Here is a 25719-nt window from a genome sequence, read left to right as displayed (position 1 = left end):
CAGAGATTGTGAGATCATTAGGGATAAAGCTAGAGCAAAAAAAAAAATCCTTTGTGTTTTTTGTCAAGGTGCATAGTAACTAGCTTCTATTGACTTCTTTTTAAAGCTTCTCTTTCATTTTAGATGCCTGTGTTGCTAAAACCTTAGAAGTCTACATGGTAAAAATCAGGATATAAAACTATGTTGGCTAATTGGAATGTACATAGTCTTCATCAAGTATTTAAGCACCTCTTGTAGGCCAGGCACTAAACCTGCTTTAATCAGGAAATGAAACTATTGGAAGAACCTAGAGAAACAAGGTCCCTGATGCGAGGAGTTAGTTTACATTCCTGTGGGGAAAGATTAACAAACAAATAAATGATTAAAAAAAATCAGTTAATAAGAGGTATCAGTGAATTAACAATTTGTTGGAGAATACTTAGGATTTACAGTGTCTCTTTGAGGAGCTGATTTTAATTCTGAATGAAGCCAATGCAAAGAATTAAATCAGGTCACTAAAATTCAGTTCAACAAAAGCCAATTCTCATAGGCTTATTTGCATATTAAAAGGGGGATGGAAAATGAAAATGTTGGTAGAATGGTGGCAGATATTCTCCTCAGAACACATATACATACACATACCCTACTTTTTGAATTTTATTTTTATTTCTTCCAGAAATGGTTGTGACATCAATTCAAATAATGTCCTGTGTGTAAGATCTATCCCTGATCCTCAGTGTTAGTGAGATAAAAGTGCCTTTCATGTTTCCGTACATTTTTGTTTTAATCTGTGTCTTTTGGGCTTAAACCAAGCCATGTAAACAGGGTAAGTCATAATGAAATCTTCAGGAGAGGTAAAAAGAAAATGTTGTGGATATGTAGTTTTTATGTTAAATTTGAAAAAAAGGATAAACTGTTGTTTTTAATCATAAAAGTATAAAAATAAAACTTGAATGAGTCTTGAATAATTGGTCTATATAGAAGATAAAGTTATCAGAATCTCAGAGGCAAATAGAATAGACTATAATATTTAGCAAAAGAGGACATACATGGGTTTTCAAAAGTTTGAGATGCCTGGCCTTCTCAGTGAACTATCAAAATGGCAATGATTTACGTACGGAGATATTTATCTCAGATTTATTTGTAACTGTGAAAATTTAGGAGAAAAATCGATTTCCACAAAAGGGAAGTAAATATTGAATGCCACAGTAAAATGCTTAAGTTGAAAATAAAGTGCAAAGTGGTAATAATTCAATATTTAAAGAAGGCACTATTATACATAGAAAAAAATTGGAATTAGCTTAGTTTTTTTCAAGAGCAATTTGGCAGTGTCTCCAAAGTTTAAATGTGCAGACCCAACATTAATATGATTGATATTTCAATAGATGAATATTTGTACATTTATATGATAGAATCCTATTCAAATGTTTAAAATGAACAAATTGGATCTATATATCTGCAGAAGAGATAGATCTGTATATGTCAACAGAGATAGCACTCAAAACAATGTTGAATTTTAAAAAGCAAGTTGAAGAATATATATGTATAACAGTATTTATGTAAAAACTTTAAAATACATATAACAAAGCCAAATATTGTTTACCTATATACATAGGGAATAAACATGTAAAAACAGCCTGGAAGGATTGATTGCTACTGTTCAGCCACTGAGTTGTGTCCGACTCTGAGACCCCATGGACTGCAGCACACCAGGCTTCCCTGTCCATCACCGACTCCCGGAGCTTACTCAAACTCATGTCCATTGAGTCAGTGATGCCATCCAACCATCTCATCCTCTGTCGTCCCCTTCTCCTTCTGTCCTCAGTCTTTCCCAGCATCAGGGTCTTTTCCAATAGTCAGCTGTTTGCATCAGGTGGTCAAAGTATTGGAGCTTCAGCTTCAACATCAGTTCTTCCAATGAATATTCAGGGTTGATTTCCTTTAGGATTGGCTGGTTTGATCTCCTTGCAGTCCAGGGGACTCTCTACAGACCAGAATAAGAGTGTTCGTTTTCTTTAGGCCAGAGCGGGAGGGGAACAGAACTAAAAAGAGAAACTGGATGGGAGTGAGGGATAGTATTGAACTTCATCTGTAATATTTTCTAAGTGTTTTTTCTTTTTTAAATAAGCAAAGTGACAAAATGGGTTGTAAATTTGGAGTGGTAGCTCATTGTTTATTAGACTCTTTTTAATGTGTGCTTTTAAAACTTTTTAAAACAATGATTGAAAGTCATCCATGCTCGCAATGGTTATTATTCAACGATGAGATTAGAGTTCAATTTTAATTTTAATTTTCATCATGAACATCTCTGAATTTTCCAAATTTATAAAATAAATGTTGAGGAAATCAGTCCCACTTAGAGAAGATAAACAAATGATAATAGTCGCTGGACCTCAGCTCTGTGAGAAGTTCCTAAGGCCCTTACAATTAAGCTGCCTCTAAAATGCCAAAGTATCAGCCAAAAAAAAGGATGACCCTCCCAGGAACAAAAGGAAGAAGTGGGCCAGCTGTGGAAATGTAAAACCGGGTCCTATCCTGGGAAGGGAAGCTGGTACAGAAGTCTGAGTCAGTGGCTCTCAAAACTTGAGCATGCCGTTGAATCACCTAGAGGGCTTGTTTGTTTGTTTTAAAAGATTACCCTCCAGGGTTTCTGATTCAGTGATTTCAGGGGTCAGTTCTGTTATTCTGCATTTGTAACAGGATCCCAGCTGTTAACAGTAATGATGGTGGTCCCAGGACCATAAAACTGCAGGTCTAAAACCCAGCCGTCAGATCTTTGTAGTTTTGATTACTGAATTATGAGGAAGATATTTGGCAGAAATCAGTCTGATGTCATTATCTGGCAGATCCACAAATTACTTAAGGGCGTGAGCCAGTCCATCTCAGGAAAGTTGGAGTCACACGCAAGAACAGGCAAACCAAAAAGAAATAGAAATTGGCATCAAATGATCAGGAAGCTTGAAAGTAAGGGAAATGAGAGCTAGTCCAATCTAAAGACCACAGGCCACGGAAGACTTTTCTTTAGGAAAAAGTAAGGTAATAAAATGAGCGTGAAAAAAAGACTGTAAAAATCATATTTACTCATCAGTGTCTGTTGCTGTTTGATCAGGCTGGGAGTTCAGAATGACACAGAATTCTTTACCACTTCCTGAGAGCAGGGACTGTTCTTCCCTTCCTTGCTTTCTCCATCCTTTCCTGACCCCCTCCCTCCCTCTTTCTTTTCTGTTCTTCCCTACTCAGCAGCTTTTCTTTTTTTTTTTTTCCTCAGCAGCTCTTTAGTGCCAGACATTGCCCTGGGCTTTGGATAAAGTGGTGTCTTACCACCTTTGTGGAACTTCCCAGGTGGCTCAGTAGTGAAGAATCAGGAGCCTCAGGAGATGAGGGTTCAATCCCTGGGTTGGGAAGATCCCCTGGAGGAGGAAACGGCAGCCCACTCTAGTATTCTTGCCTGGAGAATCCCATGGATAGAGGAGCCTGAGGTTGCAAAGAGTCAGACACAGCTAAGTGGCTGAGCACACACACCACCTTTGGACTCCAGCACATAGCATAGGCCTCATACATAATAGCTGCTCACTAACTGTGGAATGAAACATGAATAAACACATAGATGATCAACAGGGATCATGGTTAAAGGTGCAATGAGTGGGAGACAGAAATAAGGTGCTATGCCTGCAAGCAGGTCATTTCTATAAGAGGCATAGACCCAGTGGAGTGGGCCTAGCAATGTAATTAGCATCTGGAGTCACCACTGAGAATGCGCTACTTGGCACTTTCCTTTATACTCCACATTTTTCCCAATAAATTTTTGCTACTTTTCCCACTGCTTGCCAATGTTTCCCACTCCCATCCCTGAGGTTCCTGACTTTCAGCTAAATTAGTATATGCTTCATTGAAAGTGAAGTGGCTCAGTCGTGTCCGACTCTTTGCAACCCCATGGATTGTAGCCTCTGTCCATGGGATTTTCAAAGCAAGAGTACTGGAGTGGGTTGCCATTTCCTTCTCCAGGGGATCTTCCCAACCCAGGGATCCAACCCAGGTCTCCCGCATTGTAGGCAGATGCTCTTACCGTCTGAGCCACCAGGGAAGTCCAATATGCTTCATTATAACACCTTTAATCTGCCTCACAGCCAAGGCAGCAAATAAGGCATATGCCAGAATACATAATGCTTTTTACTATAAAACATTCTCCTACTTTCCCAATGAAAAAATCTGAAGAAAGGTTTGGAACTTGAGTAGTTTTATGTCTGTTAACACTGTTTAATTTATTTAATTTGTTGACTGAGTCATACATGCATATATAAAACTGAAATATTATTTTTTATTTAAAATTTAAACAGTCTTAATACTGTGATATGAATCTTAAGTCATTTAACACAGTTTTTGAGAGCATATTACCTTTATTTTCAGTTGTTTAAGATTCAGCATTTTTAACTATGGATGATGCTGTCACCAGAAATTTTTATCAACAAACTACAAGTCCCACTCATATAACACAGGAACAGTTTTTTTCATTCATCCTTTAGTGTACTTTCATGAGTTCCACAAGGTAATCACACACTGTGTATTAAATTGATTATAAAAAGTCTTGTTTGCCACAGCAATGCTAGCAACTGTGGTATCACATTCTTCGCCAGAATTAAGTACCAAATCTTTTTAAAAATTTATTTGCCATCTTTGTTTAATCACCATTTCCATTAAGATGACCTCTTGTAGCATTCTATCTTAGCACGGACTGCTGCTGTTTCAGGCCAATGTGTCTTCTCCCCAAACAGCATATTGTGACACAGAAAAGGAATGAAGAGAACACTCCATAGTAGAAGGGAGTTTGTAAACCTTAAGTAAAGCGATTCCCGCTCTTATAGCCAAGAACAGTGGGGCAAAGTCTTCTCATACTTGGGAAGGCACTGTGTGTTTATTTCCTTTTAATTTTCTCTTCAAAAAAAAGAAAGAAACCCTCTTGTTTAGGTGAATATAGTAATTAGAAAAGTAAATCATAGGGGTTTGTAGAATTAAAGAGTAATCAAAAGTGATTGTATTAACACATAGCTTTCTAGTTGTTAGGGCACAAGAGGTGATAGATATGTTTTTATTGTCAGAAGGAGGTTGTATATATGTGTAATGCCATGGTTATGAGTCTGTCTCTAGTAATTAGAAAGCTATATGTGTTGAAGAGCCAACAAACTGGTTGATCTGGAGTAAGTAGATCAAGCTGGAAGAAGATGACTTTGACATATGATTTTGACAGCAGAGGACATCAGAATGGCTTGCTACACTTACCAGTTTATTCCATTTTTAAAAGTGTGCAGCTTCTCGGTTTTTCACTATTAAATATAGTGTTTACATATTTATATGTGTTTCAGGCTACCTTATTGGAATTTTGAAGACATGAAAACATCAGATGAACCAACCTGCAACATCTTGGATTCAGAGTGGAAGATGAAGAGAAACTTTAAAGAATGTGGCCTATAAAGGCGGGTAGTACCTGGAAATATTAACTGACTCACACTGTAAAAATGAGACCAGTTTCTAAACAATAGAGGTTCTTTTAGTCCACCATGAAGGTTCAAGACAAAATGTTGAACTAAAAACTTACACTCCTCCCCTCTCCCACTTCAGACAGGTACCAGCATTACTGAATATGATTTTCTTTAGTCAGAAGCACTTGTTTTTACCCATGTAGACCATCCTTAGGAATTAAATATTGGTTATTTAATGTAGGTTATAATGGGAAACTGATTTTTTCTACAGTGGCAGATTTCAAGGACTTGGTTCCAAACTGAGCCGAAGCTTCCCAATGCGTTTTGTACAGTCTGGGGAAAACTGTGCTGCGTTGGCCATTTTTGAAGGCCACGATGCCCTGTAATACAAGGACATCATCTTATTGCTGATATCTTTGGGGAGTCCTAAGCAGACACAGAAAATGAATGGAGGCAAGGAGTGTGACGGAGGGGACAAGGATGGAGGTCTTCCAGCTATACAAGTTCCTGTGGGTTGGCAGCGTCGTGTGGATCAAAATGGAGTGCTTTACGTCAGGTGAGCCCTTCCTATTACCTGCATTATCTCCAAGTTTGCAGCCACCAAATAAAGAAGGTACAGCCTGTTCCTCTGAGAACGTAAAATATTGTGACTGGTAGCACCTCAAATCAATTAGAATAAATGATCTTCATGCTGGAAATATTAAGTGTTTTTATTTAAATTATTTTGCAATATAAAACCTGCCTTAGGTTACAAGAGAGGATTTTTATGCATTATTTGTGTTTATATAAAGTGTCGCCCTGCTTATCTCTCTAACAAGGATAAAGAAAAAGATGAAGATTTCTAAAAGAAACCCATGAGCGTCATTACCACATTCGCAGGAGAATGTAAAATACTGAAAATAGACCAGATGTCTCCTGACAATATTATTGTCCTTCATAGTGCTTCTGCTGGCTACTCTGATGTAAGGTTGTGTTTTTCTCTATAGGCAGTTTCAATTACCAGTTTCTTAATGCCTGATTATTAACTAAAAATAATTTACCTGTTTTTTCCGTGCAGTTTTTAATCTATTCCCTGCATACAATAATAAAAAAGAAAAAGTCATGATGGAGTCATCTCACAAGTAAAAATCATACAGATTACATGTAAATACCTGTTCTTTTAAATTTTGATGGCCTTTGTTATGTTGAACAAGTTGAATGAAATAACTGTTGGCAAGAACTTTTAGTCTTTATTAAATAATCGGCACCTAAGTTCCTTACTTTGTAGTTTATTGGTAAATATGTTAGTAGGATACCATAAATCTTTCTCTGTGATGTAATTTTTAAAAAAGCTATGATGAAGAGAACTTTTTAAAAGATATCACATTTCATCATTAGATTAATTATGTTGCTTTCAGTTCATCAGTATTACTTTTATTTGTATCTCAGCTTCAATGGAATTCTTGTTTGTGCGAAGCTGTATTTATATAAATAAGGAATTTCCCATGATACATACCCAAACAATTTCATACTATAACATCTCAGAAGTCAGTTCAGATCCTGTCCTGGATTTGTTTGTTTGGTAGAAGTTATTTCTTGAGGTAAACTTAATGACCAACTGAAATTCTTTTGAACGTCTTTTTTAATTTCTGTAATATTTAGGAGGTGCTCTATATTAATTGAAGTGAAGGGATGAGAAATCAGGGAATGTGGAGCTCACCCCATTAAAGATTAGATGGATGAGGACACGTGGGATAACTTTCCCAAAGTATTTCTATTGCCAATCCTGTTACCAAACTTCCAGAAATACTTTATCAGTGTAATGTAGCAAGATACTGGTGTTGTGTTCCTATTTACAGTTGTTGTAGTCTGTAAGGATCAAATATTATATATTTACAACTAAGAGCAGTTAACTCCAAAAATCTTGATAATTTCAGTTTATTTGTTTTGTTTTTGTTTTGTTTCTTCTTTCTCCCTATGAAAGATAAATCAGCTTTTTAGGTTGCTGAGAGTCAAGGCAAATTAAGTCTGGAAATCTGTCAGTTATCTTGCTCGTGACATCCCAAGTCTGAGTAGACTCTACTGTTAGTGTGAGTTTGAATTCTCCCAACCCAAATCTGCACACTAGGGATTATTTTGGAAACTAACTTTGCCAGATAAGCTAAAACACCTTCAGATAAATTCAGCCCAGCATAGGTTTGATTCATGTGTATGTGTAAGTGGTTAAATTACCACTTGAACATACATAAGATGCTAGCCTCCTTCTATAGCTTCCTTTGCAATGTGTAGTTTGCTTATAATTTTTAGGTTAGTTTCCAGCTGCTCCTGCCTCAGGGTGGCATTGAGGCTGCACATTAAATTTCCCACCTGCTTCCAATCTTCTAAGCTTTATCTATGCCATAAGACTTCTGACTATTTTTATGTTAATTATTACTCCCAAAAGTTAATTAAAGAGCTGCAACTGAAGGAAAGAACCCAACTGACTGATTGAGAGGAAGTGTTTCTAAAGTGTCTGGAGTACTCTAACATTATAGAATTCAGGAATTCTTGTATTCAAGTTTAATTTACAATTAAATCCTTTAGGATTCATTCATAGACTTTCTTTAACCATAACACATGAGACAGTTTCTTTTCACAATATTCTTGAATTCTTCATATGATAACTAGTGATTTTGTTTTATCAAAGCTACCAGACCTCCAAAAACACCTTGCTGGCCCTCCCATTGGGTGGAACTCCAATCTGTAATATGGGAATTCTTATTCTTTGCATATCATCTGGAAAAAAGTGTTAGCCCAGAAAAATGAATGCGTTAACAAAGTTGAGGATTTTAATTGTGATTTTTCTACATGCCTAAATCATTTACATGGTTGTCCATAAATAAAATATGAATTGCATTCTAAAGCAGGTTTATTTATGGACACCAAACTACTACCTGTATTTTTGTAGAAGCAGAATAGTCTACACCTAGTAGTGTAAAAGGTCTGTAAAAAGCAGTGGGAAAGATTGACTGGAAAAGGTTGATCCTCATCCCAGTTCCCAAGAAAGGTAGTACCAAAGAATGTGCTAACCATCAGACAATCGCACTCATCTCCCATGCTAGTAAGGTTGTGCTTAAAATCTTACAAGCTCAGCTCCAGCGAACCAAGAACTTCCAGATGTCCAAGCTGGGTTTAGAAAAGAAAGAGGAACTAGAGATCAAATTGCCAACCTTCATTGGATTATAGAGAAAGCAAGGGAATTTCAGAAAAATCTCTATCTCTGTTTCATTGGCTATGCTAAAGCCTTTGACTGTGTGGATCATGACAATTGTGAAAAGCTCTTAGAGAGATGGGAATACTAGACCATCTTACCTGTCTCCTGAGAAACCTGTATACAGGTCAAGAAGCAACAGTTAGAACCCTGTATGGAACAACTGATTGGTTCAGGATCAAGAAAGGAGTAGGACAGGGCTGTCTGCAGTCACCCTGTTTGTTTAACCTATATGCTGAGCACATGATAAGAAATGCCAGGCTGGATGAGTCACAAGCCAGAATCAAGATAGGCAGTAGAAATATTAGCAACCTCATATATGCCAATGATACAACTCTAATGGCAGAAAGCAAAGAAAAACTAAAGAACCTCTTGATGAGGGTGAAGGAGGAGAGTGAAAGAGCCAGCTTAAGACTAAAGACTAAAAAAGAACTAAGATCATGGCATCTGCTGCCATTCAGTTCAGTTCAGTTCAGTCGCTCAGTTGTGTCCGACTCTCTGCGACCCCATGAATCGCAGCACGCCAGGCCTCCCTGTCCATCACCAACTCCTGGAGTTTACTCAAACTCATGTTCATCAAGTCAGTGATGCCATCCAGCCATCTCATCCTCTGTCGTCCCCTTCTCCTCCTGCCCCCAATCCCTCCCAGCATCAGGGTCTTTTCCAATGAGTCAACTCTTCCCATCAGGTGACCAAAGTACTGGAGTTTCAGTTTCAGCATCAGTCCTTCAATGAACACCCAGCACTGATCTCCTTTAGGATGGACTGGTTGGATCTCCTTGCAGTCCAAGGGACTCTCAAGAGTCTTCTCCAACACCACAGTTCAAAAGCATCAATTCTTCGGCACTCAGCTTTCTTCACAGTCCAACTCTCACATCCATACATGACCACTGGAAAAACCATAGCCTTGACTAGACAGACCTTTGTTGGCAAAGTAATGTCTCTGCTTTTTAACATGCTATCTAGGTTGGTCATAACTTTCCTTCCAAGGAGTAAATGTCTTTTAATTTCATGGCTGCAATCATCAACTGCAGTGATTCTGGAGCCCAAAAAATAAAGGCTGACACTGTTCCCACTGTTTCCCCATTTGTTTCCCATGAAGTGATGGGACCAGATGCCATGATTTTAGTTTTCTGAATGTTAAGCTTTAAGCCAACTTTTTCACTCACCTCTTTCACTTTCAGTTCAGTTCAGTTCAGTCGCTCAGTCGTGTCCGACTCTTTGCAACCCCATGAATCACAGCATGCCAGGCCTCCCTGTCCATCACAAACTCCCGGAGTTTGCTCAAACTCATGCCCATTGAGTCGGTGATGCCATCCAGCCATCTCATCCTCTGTCGTCCCCTTCTCTTTCACTTTACTTCATGGCAAATAGAAGGAGGAATGGCGGAAGTAGTAACAGATTTCCTCTTCTTGGGCTCCAAAATCACTGCGAACGGTGACTGCAGCCATGAAATCAGAAGTTGATTGATTGCTTCTTGGCAGCAGAGTGATGACAGACTTAGACAGTGTGCTGAAAAGCAGAAACATTACTCTGCAGACAAATATCTGTATAGTCAAGGCTATGGTTTTCCCAGTGGTCACATACGGTTGTGAGAGCTGGACCATAAAGAAGGCAGAATGCCAAAAAATTGATGCCTTCGAACTGTGTTGCTTGAGAAGACTCCTGAAAGTCTCTTGGACAGCAAGGGGATCAAACCTGTCAGTCTTAAGGGAGATCAATCCTGAATATTCACTGGAAGGACTGATACTGATGCTGAGGCTCCAGTATTTCAGTCATCTGATGAGAACAGACTACTCTTTGGAAAAATCCCTGATGCTGGGAAAGATTGAAGGCAGAAGAAGAAGAGGGTGTCAGAGGATGAGATGGCTGGACGTCATCACTGATGCAATGAACATGAACTTGGGCAAACTCTAGGAGATGGTGAGGGACAGGGAGGCCTGGCTTGCTGCAGTCCATGGGGTCACAAAGAGTCAGACAAAACTAGGCAACTGAATAATGACAACAAGTAGTATAATGCTCTGTTTACAACATGGAAAGTGTTGTTTCTGGAAAAATTTTATCAGAAGGCATTAAGTGTAAGTTTTGGTAAATAGTCATAAATAAAAGATATTCTTGAATGAAAAGTATATAATAATTTTCAAACCATAATGTGTATGCAAGTTGTGAGATCAATACATTAATAATGAAAGTTATAAGATAAAAATTGCCCATTTTAAACTAATCCTCATTGTAAATAAACATTAAAGACTTAACCTGTCATCTGAATTAGTACCTATTGTATAGACTTAAATTTGATCAGTAGTCATGTAATACTGACTTCTGTCACCCAAAGAGTAGTAACATTGAGAGTACTACCCAGTCACAAGCTGGAAGGCATGCAAAGCACTCTTCTGCCACCTAAAACTCTATTTCTTCGAGTTCTGCATCCTTATCAGTCCACCTTGGCTCTTCACTAGAATTTGAGCTTGGCCATGCTGATCTATCTTTAAAGAAACACATCAATGAGGGGAAAACAAGAGAGACTTGTTTTTACAGAGGGACAACTTGATTCTAGAGCTGCAAGGTTAAAGGGAAGAACTTGTTAGCCCAAACTTTCATAGACTTAGTGACTTTCTGGTTTGACCTCCAACACATTCCTAAATTTCAGTTTTTCTCCAAACAGCTTTCAAAATAGATCTTCTGGTTCAAAATGATAATGATTACTTTTATTCAGTTTTCTTGTTCCTTTCTTACCTACTCTTTTTTAAGAATATCATTTTTCTCATCCTTTCTCTGCTCTCGGTTGTCAAAATACTTTTGTTTTTCTATGAAAAACTGTATTTTTCTGAGAAATATTTTGGTTCAAAAGAAAGAGCGATAGTGTTAAAGGCTATAATTTAGTAGCTAACATAATATTGACAAAGAAAATGCTTTTCCTTAGTAGGAAAATATTATCCTGTGAAGGACAGTGAGACTATAAATTATGCCTTTTTTTCATGTAATATGTGTAGTCAGAATTATTTCCTGATGTTTTTTTAAACTATTTTTACAGTCCCAGTGGGTCTTTGTTATCTTGCTTGGAGCAGGTTAAAACATACCTGCTTACTGACGGAACATGCAAGTGTGGCTTGGAATGTCCTCTTATTCTTCCCAAGGTAACCATTTCGCAATAGATGTATCAGCAATTTTTTATTTTTTAGGTGTTTCATATATTTGCTTTTCTCATTTGGCATTTCATTTTTATATTACTTCTCCAATCATATATGCATTTTAAAGTCTTAAGTTAGATACCTTTTGCATGCATTTTGGAATGCTTAAAAATTGTGGAAAATAGTTCAAGTCCAAGAGTCATTTTCAAAGGTGACAAACCTATATTCATATTAAATATTTCATCAAAATCTCTTTTGCAAAAAAAAAAAAACCTCTTTTGCACCTTTTTCTTAGAGCTATACCCATGCTCACTCTTAATAGTGCAGTATTTTCTTTCCTTACTGCTCAGTCCACAATGTTATTTTTAGCACCGGTGTTGATAAATCTGCCACAAATATTTCTAAAATCACAAAGCTGAACCTTTCTAGCCAAAAGTGAAAGTGTTTTACTCTTTTGCAAGGTGAAAAGCAAAATCATTTTAAATGATTATAAATATATACTATAGACGCAGGTCATTATTCCTGAATACCTGCAATAGTGCTAATCTTAGAACTAAAGATCAGTAGACAAATTTTTCTTTTTTATTTGTGTCACCTCTTTCAAGAAAAAGCACTTGAAACAGCTTATATGTATATATACAATAAATATTTTTTAAATAGAGTATTGGATTTTTTTAAATCAGTAAAAAGGTAATATTAATATACCAAAATAAATAAAGCCAAAGGAAAAATTATTATGTAGCAGTGTCAGATTTTAGGGGTTTTAACTGTATTTTATATGTTTTTTGTACTATTTAACAGCAGGAAGAATCTAAAATTGGGAACATTATCAGATACTATACTTTTTTCCATGTATTTATCTTGGCTGTTGTAGAATTAGAATAATTTTCATTATTTTCCCTGCCACTAAAAACTGTAAGTTCAGCAGAAGGTATTTATTACATTATATATAAAGCTGCTTGTCTTAAATTTAAAAACTTGAGAATGTTTTCTTCAGATATATGGGTTAATCTATGCAGAACTTCTTTTTTTTAACAAGGGGATCTTTTTACTTAATATTTTTACAGGCATATTTTAAACAAAGGCTGTGCTTTTTCCAGGTGTTTAATTTTGATCCTGGAGCTGCTGTGAAACAAAGAACTGCAGAAGATGTTAAAGCAGATGAAGATGTCACAAAGCTATGCATACATAAAAGAAAAATCATTGCAGTGGCCACACTTCATAAAAGCATGGAAACCCCACACCCTTCTCTGGTGCTCACCAGTCCCGGAGGAGGAACAAGTATGTAATATGGTGAAGGGTTTAGGAATTTTCCTCCCCCACTTCTCTCCTGGAGAAGGAGCCACTAGAAACCACTTTGCCAAGCATTTTCCGAGTCCACTTTTCAACCACACACAATGCGTTTAAAATTATGTATGGTTTATCTTTTCACTACAATTGATAATTAGTTCTGAAAAATTCACATGAAATTTGTCTCCCAAAATTCCCTATCCAAGTCATTTAGTTAAATGAGCAGAATAAACACCGAATAGCACCTACAAATACTATGAAGGTACATAGAGCTGAGCTAACAAAAGGGAAAGTGTCATTGGTTTTTAGGAAACAAATGTAGCCTTTTTCCTAGGGCTGAATTGGAATATATAGTGTCAGTCCAGCTAGCAGTGCAGCTAGCTGTTGTTGTCAAGAACGAGCAGTATTATTCTTTAAGTCATTTAATAGCTGTATATTGAATACCTACTAACACCTTGAAATCACCTTGTCAGTAACTTTTTCCACCTCCATCCAACACATGCATGCACACATGCTTTCAGTTTTTAAAAATTTCAAAGCTGCAGAAAAATTACATAAACAATTCATTGAATACCCTAGACTTACCAATTAATATTTTGTTTCAGGAGCTACGGATATTGTGACAGTTCACCCATAAATATTTCAACACAAATGGATGTTCTCTTACATAAAACCACAGTCTAATTATCACATTCAGGAAATTTAAAACTGATATAATAGTATTATCTAATACGCAATCTATATTCAGGTTTCTCCAATTGTCCTAATAATATTCTTATACCTTTTGTCAGCCCAATCTCTTTTTTTAATGTAGAATGCAAAGATGATATAACTGTAATTAGTTGTTTTATTTCCTTAATCTACACTGATTCCCCAATCTTTTTAAATCTTTTCATGACACTGATATTTTTTGAGTCTAGGCCAGTTTTATAGATGTTCCTCAATTTGGATTTGCCTGATTGCTTCCTTGTATTTTTATTCAAGTTAAACACAGTTTGGTAGGAATACTGCATAGGTGGTATTATGTCTTCATTAGGAAGCACATAATGGCAGTTTATCCCATATTGATGACATCAAGTTTGATTGCTTGGTTAAAGTTACGTCCATTACTGAGGTACATTTTCCCTTTATTATTCATATGTAATTTGTGGAATTATACTTTGAGACTGAGGAACTTTTCTACGTAAGGGCTAGAATATGAACTCTCCAAAATATTACAGTTAACACTTGAATAGTAATTCTGGATAAAATATGGCTGAACACCAAAGCATTTGTTTGTGAAAGATAAATAACATTGCTCTGCATAGTTAAAAAAATAGGGATGAGGAGTGTAACCTGCAGTGATCAGAAAGCTTTATTGTAGAACTCAGATTTGAACCAGCCCTGGGAAATAGTAGGATTTAGACATATAAGGAAAATAAAATTCTTGTCCAGAACAACTATGGAATAGTTTAGGAATGAGGTGGAGACTAATGTGACACAAGTGGAAAATTAAACCTGCATAAGTGAATTGGGGCCAAATTATTGATAGCTTTAGATCAAAGAGAAGCAGTTGTGATACCATACAGGTCACTTCTAGAACTCTGTGAAGAGGGCAGGGAGAGACAAATATGGCAATTATTAGCAGAGAGCTCCTCTTCAGTAACCCTATTACCTTTAAACTAACCTTTAAACTTTAACAGGAATGATCAGAAAAATTGCTCCACTAAGGTATGTAAGAAAAAAATATTTTAGTGAATTTTTCTTTTTCTTTTAACAAGCTACATTTTTTAAATTAAAAGATATTGCAACAATTTAGAAACATTTAATAGTAATAAGCTATTTAAAATTTACCATTTTCCTGCCACCTTGATGTAAGTATGTTTTCATTTTTGCACCGTACCTTGCACATGTGTTTGCATGTACTCATATCTACTGCTGCTCTCACTCATCATAGCAGTTTCAGCCCTGCCTACAGAGTCTGCCTTGTTGCCTTTTTAATGACTGAAGCTGAATCTTTTTTTTTTTTTTTTTACTTTACAATATTGTATTGGTTTTGCCATACATTGACATGAATCTGCCATGGGTGTACATATGTTCCCGATCCTGAATCCCCCTCCCACCTCCCTCCCCATCCCACCTCTCTGGGTCATCCCAGTGCACCAGCCCCAAGCGCCCTGTATCATGCATCGAACCTGGACTGGCGATTCGTTTCACATATGATAATTTACATGTTTCAATGCCATTCTCCCATATCATCCCACCCTTGCCCTCTTCCACAGAGTCCAAAAGACTGTTCAATACATCTGTGTCTCTTTTGCTGTCTTGCATACAGGGTTATCGTAACTGTCTTTCTAAATTCCATATATATGCATTAGTATACTGTATTGGTATTTTTCTTTCTGGCTTACTTCACTCTGTATAATAGGCTCCAGTTTCATCCACCTCATTAGAACTAATTCAAATGTATTATTTTTAATAGCTGAGTAATATTCCATTGTGTATATGTACCGCAGCTTTCTTATCCATTCATCTGCTGATGGGCATCTAGGTTGCTTCCATGTCCTGGCTATTATAAATAGTGCCGCTATGAACATTGGGGTACACGTGTCTCTTTCAATTCTGGTTTCCTCAGTGTGTATGCTTAGCAGTAGGATTGCTGGGTCATATGGCAGTTCTATTTCCAGTTTTTTTGAAGAATCTCCACACTGTTCTCCATAGTGGCTGTACTAGTTTGCATTCCCACCAACAGTGTAAGAGGGTTCCCTTTTCTCCACACCCTCTCCAGCATTTATTGCTTGTAGACTTTTGGATAGCAGCCATTCTGACTGGCGTGTAATGGTACCTCATTGTGGTTTTGATTTGCATTTCTCTGATAATGAGTGATGTTGAGCATCTTTTCACGTGTTTATTAGCCATCTGTATGTCTTCTTTGGAGAAATGTCTGTTTAGTTCTTTGGCCCACTTTTTGATTGGGTCTTTTTCTGGAATTGAGCTGCAGGAGTTGCTTGTATATTTTTGAGATTAATTCTTTGTCCATTGCTCCATTTGCTATTATTTTCTCCCATTCTGAAGGCTGTCTTTTCACCTTAGAAGCAGAATCTTGATCTAGGTCCCTTGTCATATTCTATACATTCTAGTTTCATTAATGAAGTTAAAGATAAATATTTAATTAAATTAGTATAGGTATATAAGGTATATCTCATCTCCTTTTAAAACTATATACTTGATTGGATTAATTTCTACTCTTTTACCAGCTTCAGACATAGCATTTATTTCAATTTTTTAATTTTAAACTATATTAAAAGGTTAAGATTTAAATAATTAAGGATTAAGGCTCAGTAGTTTTCACCTCTCTTTGTGTTACATGCATAAACATGTAACTTATCTCTTTCAAAAAGTCTATTTGATATACAGGAAAGCAATTGTTGGGTGCCCAGCATTTATATTTCCCAACTCTTGTAATACTTTATTTCCTTACTGCCACATAACAGCAGCATGACTTTTATTTGTTTAGTATTCCTGTTATTTTTAAAACTGTAACTATTTTTCCCCAGTAGGGAAGAAATCCTTTCTAAACATCATCTCCTTTCTAAATTCTGTTGAATATAAAAATGCCAGTGTCTATATTTCTTATCATTGAACTATAGATGGCTATATAAATAAATAAGAAAAGACACAATTTGGTGGTTTTATTACTGAAGAGGACACAGTCAATCCTGTAATGATGTTAGTGATGTTAATAGAGACAACTCTGTTCTCACTGAATGCCATGCTTAGTGCCCCAAACATTTTCATGTGTTATTTTCTTGATTATGAACTTTAAAACTTTCTTTATCAAAAAAGTGATTTCAGTTGAATTTATCTACTGCCATTCTCTTATATGATTGTTTCTCTTAATTTTCATGTATTGTCCAGAAATCACTCTTTGAAAGAATCTCTACCATCCCAGAAACAAAAAGCCCACACCTCCCAAGAAAAAATATATATGTTCACTGCATTCTTTTACTTCTTTATTGTAACCTATCAAGACTTCTGTTTATCCAGGTTGAAAACCACTGTCTCAGAAATTGTTACGTTATGATTCAACCTGTATAGTACCCAGCAGGTAGAAGTATATTTATCTTGAAGTGAAGTGAAGTCGCTGAGTCATGTCCGACTCTTTGCGACCCCATGGACTGCAGCCTACCACACTCCTGGGATTTTCCATGAGATTTTCCAGGCAAGAGTACTGGAGTGGGTTGCCATTTCCTTCTCCAGGGGATCTTCCCAACCCAGGGATCGAACCTGGGTCTCCCTCATTGTAGGCAGATGCTTTACCATCTGAGCCACCAGGGAAGTCCCCCAATATTTATCTTAAATGTGTAATTATCCATTCAAGTAAATATACCTCCGGTTGCAATGAATCCGAGTATACTTGCTGATGGGCTGTAGGTCTCAGAATTGGGATGGTCAGTATGTAACGTGAACAGTACCACTCCCCTGTCCTGTGCCTCTAATAGAATCATTGGCATTTTCTCATGCAGCCCAGCTAGAGCTTGGCATCCTTTTCATCACAGTTCTGTAAGCAGCCACCACCAGTTGATGAGAATTGGCATATGAAGTTAATCTTATTTGCCACCCCTGTTTTAGAAGTCACAACTTTATAAAATAGTTAAACATCTTTAGGGACTAAAAAAACTTAAAACTCGAATTCTGACATGATTGAATGAAAATTCTGTGTGATGAACCAGCTTGCTTTTGTTGCCTGTATTCTGTCTGATCTCTGCAAGAATTGAAAGGACTCCAAAAAACCAGCAAGGGAGCAATGCACTCTAAAAAGAGAATACTCAATTGGAACCCAATACTGAAGATGGTCACACTCTGACTAAATTTTGCGTAAGAATTCTATCCTAAGAAAAGAATTGCAATCTTTTACCAGAGTTGGTTGATGAAGCCTGTTTTACAACAATGACTGATTAAGGGTAAAGTAATTGAAGTGTTGCAATATTACCAACTTGATGTGAAGTTAGCATGTTTGTTTTAACTCCACTGTATTTACTGTTGTTACCACTCCCTTTATAAAAGATTCAGAATCCTGTTTACTTAATTCACAAAAATTAAGACTCTTTTACTGTCACAGTGAAAATGTTGGAATAAGAAAGAGTTTTTGTAGCTGTCTTGTGGAGGTTTATAGAAACATTTATAAGGTAACAGATTTTCTGGTGAAAATGGCAGTTCATTTAAATCATCCAAGAGAATAGTATGCCAGACAGATTACAATTTTCTCTTGTAACTGTATTCTTTAAAAAATTCAAATCCAAATGATAATAACATTATAATTTCCATCTGGGCTGTCAATCTTGATTTTACATATGATAAACATTATTAGAATGACTAATGTCTGTATGTACAGATTCAGAGCCCCATCCTTTCTCAACAGATAGGAGGTAAACAAGCATAATGAGCAGTTATTGAGAACCTTTGGTCAACTAAGGGAGAATAATGTGCATTTTTTTCAGTCAAAATTTATTGTAGAATACAAACCTTTTTTTTTTTAATTGCAGAGTCACTGTTTCTATTTGCAAATTTCTTTTTCCAGATGCCCTTCCTTCCTCATTTTCTCCTTTCCTTCACTTCCTCCACTCTTACACAAAAGGGTTGAGACTACTAACAGATTTTTTTTCTCTCTCTCTCTTTCACATCAGATGCAACTCCAGTAGTACCTTCACGGGCAGCAACTCCAAGATCTATAAGAAATAAGTCGCATGAAGGAATTACAAATTCTGTAATGCCTGAATGTAAGAATCCTTTCAAGTTAATGATTGGATCATCAAACGCCATGGGAAGGCTATATGTACAAGAACTGCCTGGAAGCCAGCAACAAGAACTCCACCCTGTCTACCCCCGGCAGAGATTGGGCAGCAATGAGCATGGACAGAAGTCTCCATTCCGTGGCAGCCATGGAGGTCTGCCCAGCCCCGCATCGTCAGGTTCCCAGATATATGGAGACGGCTCGATCTCGCCAAGGACTGACCCACTTGGAAGCCCTGATGTCTTCACAAGAAATAATCCTGGTTTTCACGGAGCTCCCAATTCTAGTCCTATTCACCTGAATAGGACTCCTCTTTCTCCACCTTCAGTAATGCTACATGGTTCTCCTGTACAGTCATCCTGTGCAATGGCTGGAAGGACTAATATACCTCTTTCCCCAACCTTGACTACAAAGAGTCCAGTAATGAAAAAACCAATGTGTAATTTTTCAACTAATATGGAAATACCACGAGCAATGTTCCACCACAAACCACCCCAAGGCCCACCTCCCCCTCCTCCACCTTCTTGTGCTCTTCAGAAAAAGCCATTAACATCTGAGAAAGATCCACTTGGCATTCTTGACCCTATTCCTAGTAAACCGGTGAATCAGAACCCTGTTATCATTAATCCAACTAGTTTCCATTCAAATGTCCACTCTCAGGTACCTGTGATGAATGTAAGCATGCCTCCTGCTGTTGTTCCTTTGCCAAGTAATCTCCCTTTGCCAACCGTAAAACCTGGTCATATGAATCATGGGAGTCATGTACAAAGAGTTCAGCATTCAGCTTCAACCTCCCTGTCCCCTTCTCCAGTGACATCCCCAGTGCACATGATGGGGACTGGAATTGGAAGGATTGAGGCATCGCCCCAAAGATCACGCTCATCTTCCACATCATCAGAACACGGAAATTTCATGATGCCACCTCTAGGACCCCAGGCCAATTGCAGTGGTATTAAGGTTCCACCCAGGTCACCAAGGTCAACAATAGGGTCCCCAAGGCCATCAATGCCATCAAGCCCTTCTACCAAGTCCGATGGACATCATCAGTTCAAGGATATCCCTAACCCATTAATTGCTGGAATGAGTAATGTACTAAATCCCCCAAGCAGTGCAGCTTTTCCTACTGCATCTGCCGGAAGTGGTTCTGTAAAGAGTCAGCCTGGTTTGCTGGGAATGCCTTTAAATCAGATCTTGAACCAGCACAATGCTGCCTCCTTTCCAGCAAGTAGTTTACTCTCAGCAGCAGCCAAAGCACAGCTAGCAAATCAAAACAAACTTGCTGGTAACAACAGTAGCAGCAGTAGCAATTCTGGAGCTGTTGCTGGCAGTGGCAACACTGAAGGACATAGCACTTTAAACACCATGTTCCCTCCTACTGCCAACATGCTTCTCCCGTCAGGTGAAGGGCAAAGTGGTCGAGCAGCACTAAGAGATAAGCTGATGTCTCAGCAAAAAGACTCATTGCGGAAAAGAAAACAGCCACCTACCACAGTGTTGAGTTTGCTCAGACAGTCTCAAATGGATAGTTCTGCAGTTCCTAAACCTGGACCCGACTTGCTAAGGAAGCAGGGTCAGGGGTCGTTTCCCATCAGTTCAATGTCTCAGTTACTACAGTCTATGAGTTGTCAAAGCTCTCACTTGAGTAGCAATAGTACTCCGGGTTGTGGGGGCTCAAATACTGCTTTGCCTTGCTCTGCTAACCAGCTGCATTTCACAGATCCCAGTATGAACTCCAGTGCTCTTCAGAATTCACTGACGCAGAGCATGCCTTTAAGAGGGGAAGCCGTGCACTGCCACAATGCAAACACTAACTTTGTTCACAGTAACAGCCCAGTCCCAAACCACCACCTTACAGGCTTAATCAATCAGATTCAGGCTAGCGGGAGCTGTGGGATGCTCAGTCAGTCGGGCATGGCTTTAGGAAACTCATTACATCCCAATCCACCTCAGTCAAGAATTGCAACGTCCTCCACTCCAGTGATACCAAACAGCATTGTTAGCAGCTATAATCAAACAAGTTCTGAAGCAGGTATGGTTTTATTAGAAAAAAGTACCCCAAGGTACTAAACTTTTATACGTTTTTTTAAAATTTGTACCAAAATATTTATTATGATAAGAAATGATCCTTTCCCCGATGTGAAATTCTCACCATTTCTTTAGTATTTATAATTTTATTTACAGAATGCTAGGGATTTGTCTCTTAGAAAAAAAAAATAACCACCAAGAGGATTCCGTGTGTTTCCGTTATTCGTTGTCAATCTGTCGTTTTGATTTTCGTTCGGCTTTCAGTTGGTTCAATAACCATTGGACTCTAAACTGCGAAAGAAGCCATAGAAGGCAGGATTTCCTGGTTCATGAGACATGTACTTGGTCAATGCCAATATAAAAGCCGTTTCCCCTAGTTTGTGTTTGTATTCAGGTAAATGAAGCTCACCTTGGAAAATCCAAAAAAGAGGCAAAAATAAATGGATATTTTTTGTTCTTGCTGCTGACCAGAAATAGGTGAATGAATAGGAAGAGTTAACTAGAAGTTGTATGAAGTAGAAAGCTGTCTTCTAATGTGTTTTCTTATCCTAGTTTGCTATACTTTATTACTATTTGTTTGAAAAAATTCAAAAATGGATATTGGCTACTTCCTTTTTTAAAAAGGTAATAATTTAAGTTTTCTAATAAAAAAGGCTTGAAAACCTGATTTCCAGAATTTTTGATCTTGAAATTATTTTGCAGTTTTCTTGTAGAACTAAACCATTATTTTTACCATTGACATTACTGTATCTCGTTATCTGCTATTAATGGAGACAGATTTATTTGAAAGTAGACACATTAGAAAGAACTGTATTTTGTTCAGTAGAGTCCTCAGAAATTGTTATAAAAAAAAAAACTGTAAAGAAGCACTACAGAGATAAATTCATGGGGACGTCTGAAAATTTGACCATAAGAATATTAGAAATACCCAGAATCCAACAATAATGATTTGAGAGATTGGTGGGAAATGACAAGGTGGAAATAAAAAGTGAATATAGAGATAGTATTACTCAGATATGAAAACAGTGGGCTTTTAAAACCAGATTGCTACTGGAAGTGAGAAAACTGCTGAGGCTTTTAATAGTAAGCTATTGTGTGGTTATATATAGACTGCGTTATACCACCATGCTAGAAAGGCATTATGACCTACATGTCTTTGTTGTTGATAGTAAAATCAAGTGTTTTCCTTCCTGGTGTCACTACTTATACCTGCCATTCTCCACAACTTCTGTTATGTGTTATGTTTGATGTCAGTATTTAATGAAGAACTGTTCATTGACCTCTTGTGTTAAAAAGAATATAAGGTGAAAAAGATAATTGAAATGATTAGTGCCTTCTTTAGTCTAAGAAATCTCATGAAGCTATTTTTTATGTGTTTAACAGGATACTTATTCCAAAGGGGCTTCCAGCTTCCCAGTGACTCGTATTTCTTTTTAGATAATCTCAAGTAAATGAAAATTTAATCTTAAGCATTTAGCAGATTAAAGTTACATAAAGTCAGTAGCTATTTAAAAATACACTATATTTATTAAGCATACCTTCAATCATTTGGATGAGACATTGTTTGTCTCATTGTATCATATTTTTAAATTTTGATACCCCTTACCTCAACTTACTTTGTTTCAGGTCTAAGTTCATATTGCAAAGTGTACGTATTTTATTAATGATGTATATTAATTTATCTATAATGGAAAAGACCGACATTTATTTATGTTCTTGTTTCTTCTGATTGTCAAGTTTAGACTTATTTTATATAGTCTTAGACGTGTATTTTCTTGTTCCATGCCTCTCTGTAAAACATCAGATCTAGATTGCCAGTGCTGGGATTGTTGAAACACATATGTTGAAAATTTATTAATATAAGGAAAGTGTTAGCATATAAATAGCTAAAAGGGATGAGAATAAATGTCTAATAATGATATGGATGTGACCAATCATGTGTAAGAGAAAACATATGCTTGATAAAAGTCTAGGTCAATTAGAATTTTTTAAAGTATTAAACTTAATAAAATTAAATACTAATTAATGTACATAGATCTGATGTGCAGCTGGTAATAAAAATGGGTAGATTTACTAATGTAGCTCTTTTGATGAGCTGATTTATTGAAGAGGTCTCTAATATCATTTTTTTTAGATACACAGTGAACTGTGTCAGCTGAATGTACTGTCGTGATAATTGCTTAGCATCCATCAAATAAACACCAGAGGTGGGCATTTACAATGAGACAGCTGATAACAGACATAAACTCTCCCTTCAAGTTTTGTTAAGTATTCCTAGCATACTAGGAAGACATTAGAAGAAAACACATTTTATTCTTAAAATGTTGCTTTAATTATCCTTGAGTACCTGTGATGTACTAGGTGACTTACCTGTATTATTTCTAAATTTGTGCAGTCTTCCAAAGTATAAGGTGTTCTTGTGCTCATTCTACAGATGGGTAAATTGAGCCTCAGAGAACTTGAGTATCCAAAGTCATACATAATTGAATAAGGATTTGAATTCAGGTTCATCTGATCCTAAAATCCATTTTCCTCCCAGCTGCATAAGTTCTTCATTGGAAGCATCTAGTTGTCAAAAATACTGTTTTCCCTTTCAAATCTTTAAAGATATCCAAAAGACTGTGAATTGAAGCACATCAACGCATGTTAGAAACCGTGTTTGTAAACTTTTGATGCACTTTTAGACCAAAGTCACTTATTTTGCCTTCTCTTTCTGGACTCTGATATCCTACTATACAATAACTAGGATGTTTGTGTCAATGCAGATAAAATGTCCACAATATCAAAAGAACTAGCCCTCATTTGTGAATTATATTTGGTAACCTTTATGTAAATGATTTTGTATTGCCTCACTCAGATAAGAATGGGTTTCCTAGTGGGTGATGTGTCAGTAGGCCTTTGTAGGAGACACCTGGGCCCATGCCAGCCCTGTCACTCCAGTTCTGATACCACAGTGAGGGTGAGAAACACCTACAGGCGACATGGCCCAAGTCTTCCTTGTGGTAGTGGAGCCTGAACAGAACTCAGATACCTCCTGCTCACCCCAGTGCCTTTTTTCCACTCTGCTAAGCAGCAGCTCAAAAATGTTACATTAAGACTACACTGAAGACCAGAAATCACTCTGAAAACATTTAACTTGATAGGCTATTTATTTTCAAGAACTTCTTTTATAGAGAGTTTTTTATTATAAACAACCCAAATATTCATGTTCTAGGCCTATATGTGAATACCAGTCCATATTTAAAATGTATTATAACTCATATATGAGAATTGAGGGCAAAGATGGTAAAAAAAAAAAATCAGATAAAAGATACGAAATGCTTAGAAAACACTTCTAAAACTTAGAAGATATCAGGTTTTATTAATTCTATTTGGTGTTTTGAAATTGCCTTTCCACTGAAGCTCTCTGAACGCTTTGCATTGCAGGGTTTACAGGTTTCTAGTACCGTTTTGGCTACGAAATTACAAGTGAAGCTTAATATTTCCATGTAACAGATTTAGAAAATGACCAGTAGGATACTTGGTAACATTTCCTCAAGTTGTAAAAAAAAAAGTTCTGGTGGATCTGGCAACCAAACCCAATCAGTTCCTCAGTCTCAGTCCAAACATTCAAACTGCTGAATGCAGGTATGTTATGAAATCCATCAGTCATATATACATTTAAAGCAACTTTCAGTTTATGAAGTTGCATGAATTTCAACATTTAAGTGGTTCCAGCATGTGTCCTGTTGTTTGGTTTAGGGAAGAATTCAAAATCAAGTGCCCTGACAGGCAGATTTCATCAGGGCCATGCCTCCTCAGGCCTCTGACCGCTGCCCACCTGTTTACCACAGAACAAAAACACACATGCCAGTAACTGGGGCCTTTGCAGAGGACCCAGCCTTTCGTGGCCCTGTGGGTTTTCACAATTTTCAAAGAAGCAAAAAGATTTAGACTATTCTGCTAACCAACTTAATAACTGAAGCTTGCCTTCCTCCAAGTGATGAAGTCATTAAATACAACTTTTTCACTTTAAAATGCCTTTTATAGTCTCATTTTTTGGTAATAAACATTTAATCAGCTCTTCTAACCACATGAAAATAAAGTCCTCTGAAGGGGCAGAGTATGAGTTTGTACCAAAAGAGTAAATAATTCAATCATTTCTTTGCCTTAACACTTAAAGATACACATCGACTAACAAGAATATAAATAAACCTGTGAATAAATATATGCTCATGAATATTTATATATATATATATATATATATATATTTAACTCTGGAAAAGAAAGTGTTTTTTCAGCACAAAATACATTTGATTGAAACTCAGTGCAACCTCTGAACTGGTAGGTATAAGAAACTTAGAGACCACAAAAGCATACTTCAGATATAAACTTGGCTTTTTGTTCTTTTGTTCTCTGTATTTATTTATTCTTAGAACATCCCAGTGAAGAGAGGGAAATTGTCATTCCCTTCATTTGAGGTTATAGTTGCAAAAAGGTTATTGGATAAAAATACTCCAGGTTGGATTATTGTACGTTAGCTCTCTCAGGATATGGGACGTTTGAAGGGAAGTAAGCCTCTTGTTTAATGTAGACTTATATAGAGTGAAAAAAGGCAAAGATTCCTTTAAGGCTGTGACTGAATTAACAATAGTTGCTATTGAAAGTATTTCCACCCAAGTTTTTAAATGCCTAGATTCCTCATCCGATTGATGCACAGACTTCTAGGTTGAAAGTTGCCCTTTGCTCTTGTTTTTTTAACCAAATACCAAAACTATATTAAATTCTTGATTATGTGATAAAATTCTATGTCTATTCTTTTAGATAAATTTTTGC

At 36.9% G+C, this 25719-nt stretch overlaps 1 protein-coding gene across 7 annotated transcripts in view; it reads left to right on the top strand.

Annotated features, from left to right (window-relative positions):
- Window positions 1-25719, top strand: part of MBD5 (methyl-CpG binding domain protein 5) — a 186751-nt gene that overhangs the window by 119661 nt on the left and 41371 nt on the right. For 5 of the 7 annotated variants that reach the window (XM_043894594.1, XM_043894593.1, XM_043894592.1 and 2 more), the window contains exons 4-7: window positions 5340-6012; window positions 11720-11822; window positions 12917-13097; window positions 18773-20908. In XM_043894594.1, coding sequence (XP_043750529.1) covers window positions 5900-6012; window positions 11720-11822; window positions 12917-13097; window positions 18773-20908 — 2533 coding nt within the window. In that variant the 5' untranslated portion in view covers window positions 5340-5899. Of the gene's footprint in view, window positions 1-5339; window positions 6013-6274; window positions 6419-11719; window positions 11823-12916; window positions 13098-18772; window positions 20909-25719 lie in introns of all 7 variants that reach the window. The other 2 variants (XM_043894589.1, XM_043894591.1) reach the window with 2 other exon arrangements.

The sequence above is a fragment of the Cervus elaphus genome, chromosome 33 (genome assembly GCF_910594005.1).
Source record: "Cervus elaphus chromosome 33, mCerEla1.1, whole genome shotgun sequence".
NCBI classification, from domain to species: Eukaryota; Metazoa; Chordata; class Mammalia; order Artiodactyla; family Cervidae; genus Cervus; species Cervus elaphus.
This window is presented reverse-complemented; position numbering and strand designations above follow the sequence as displayed.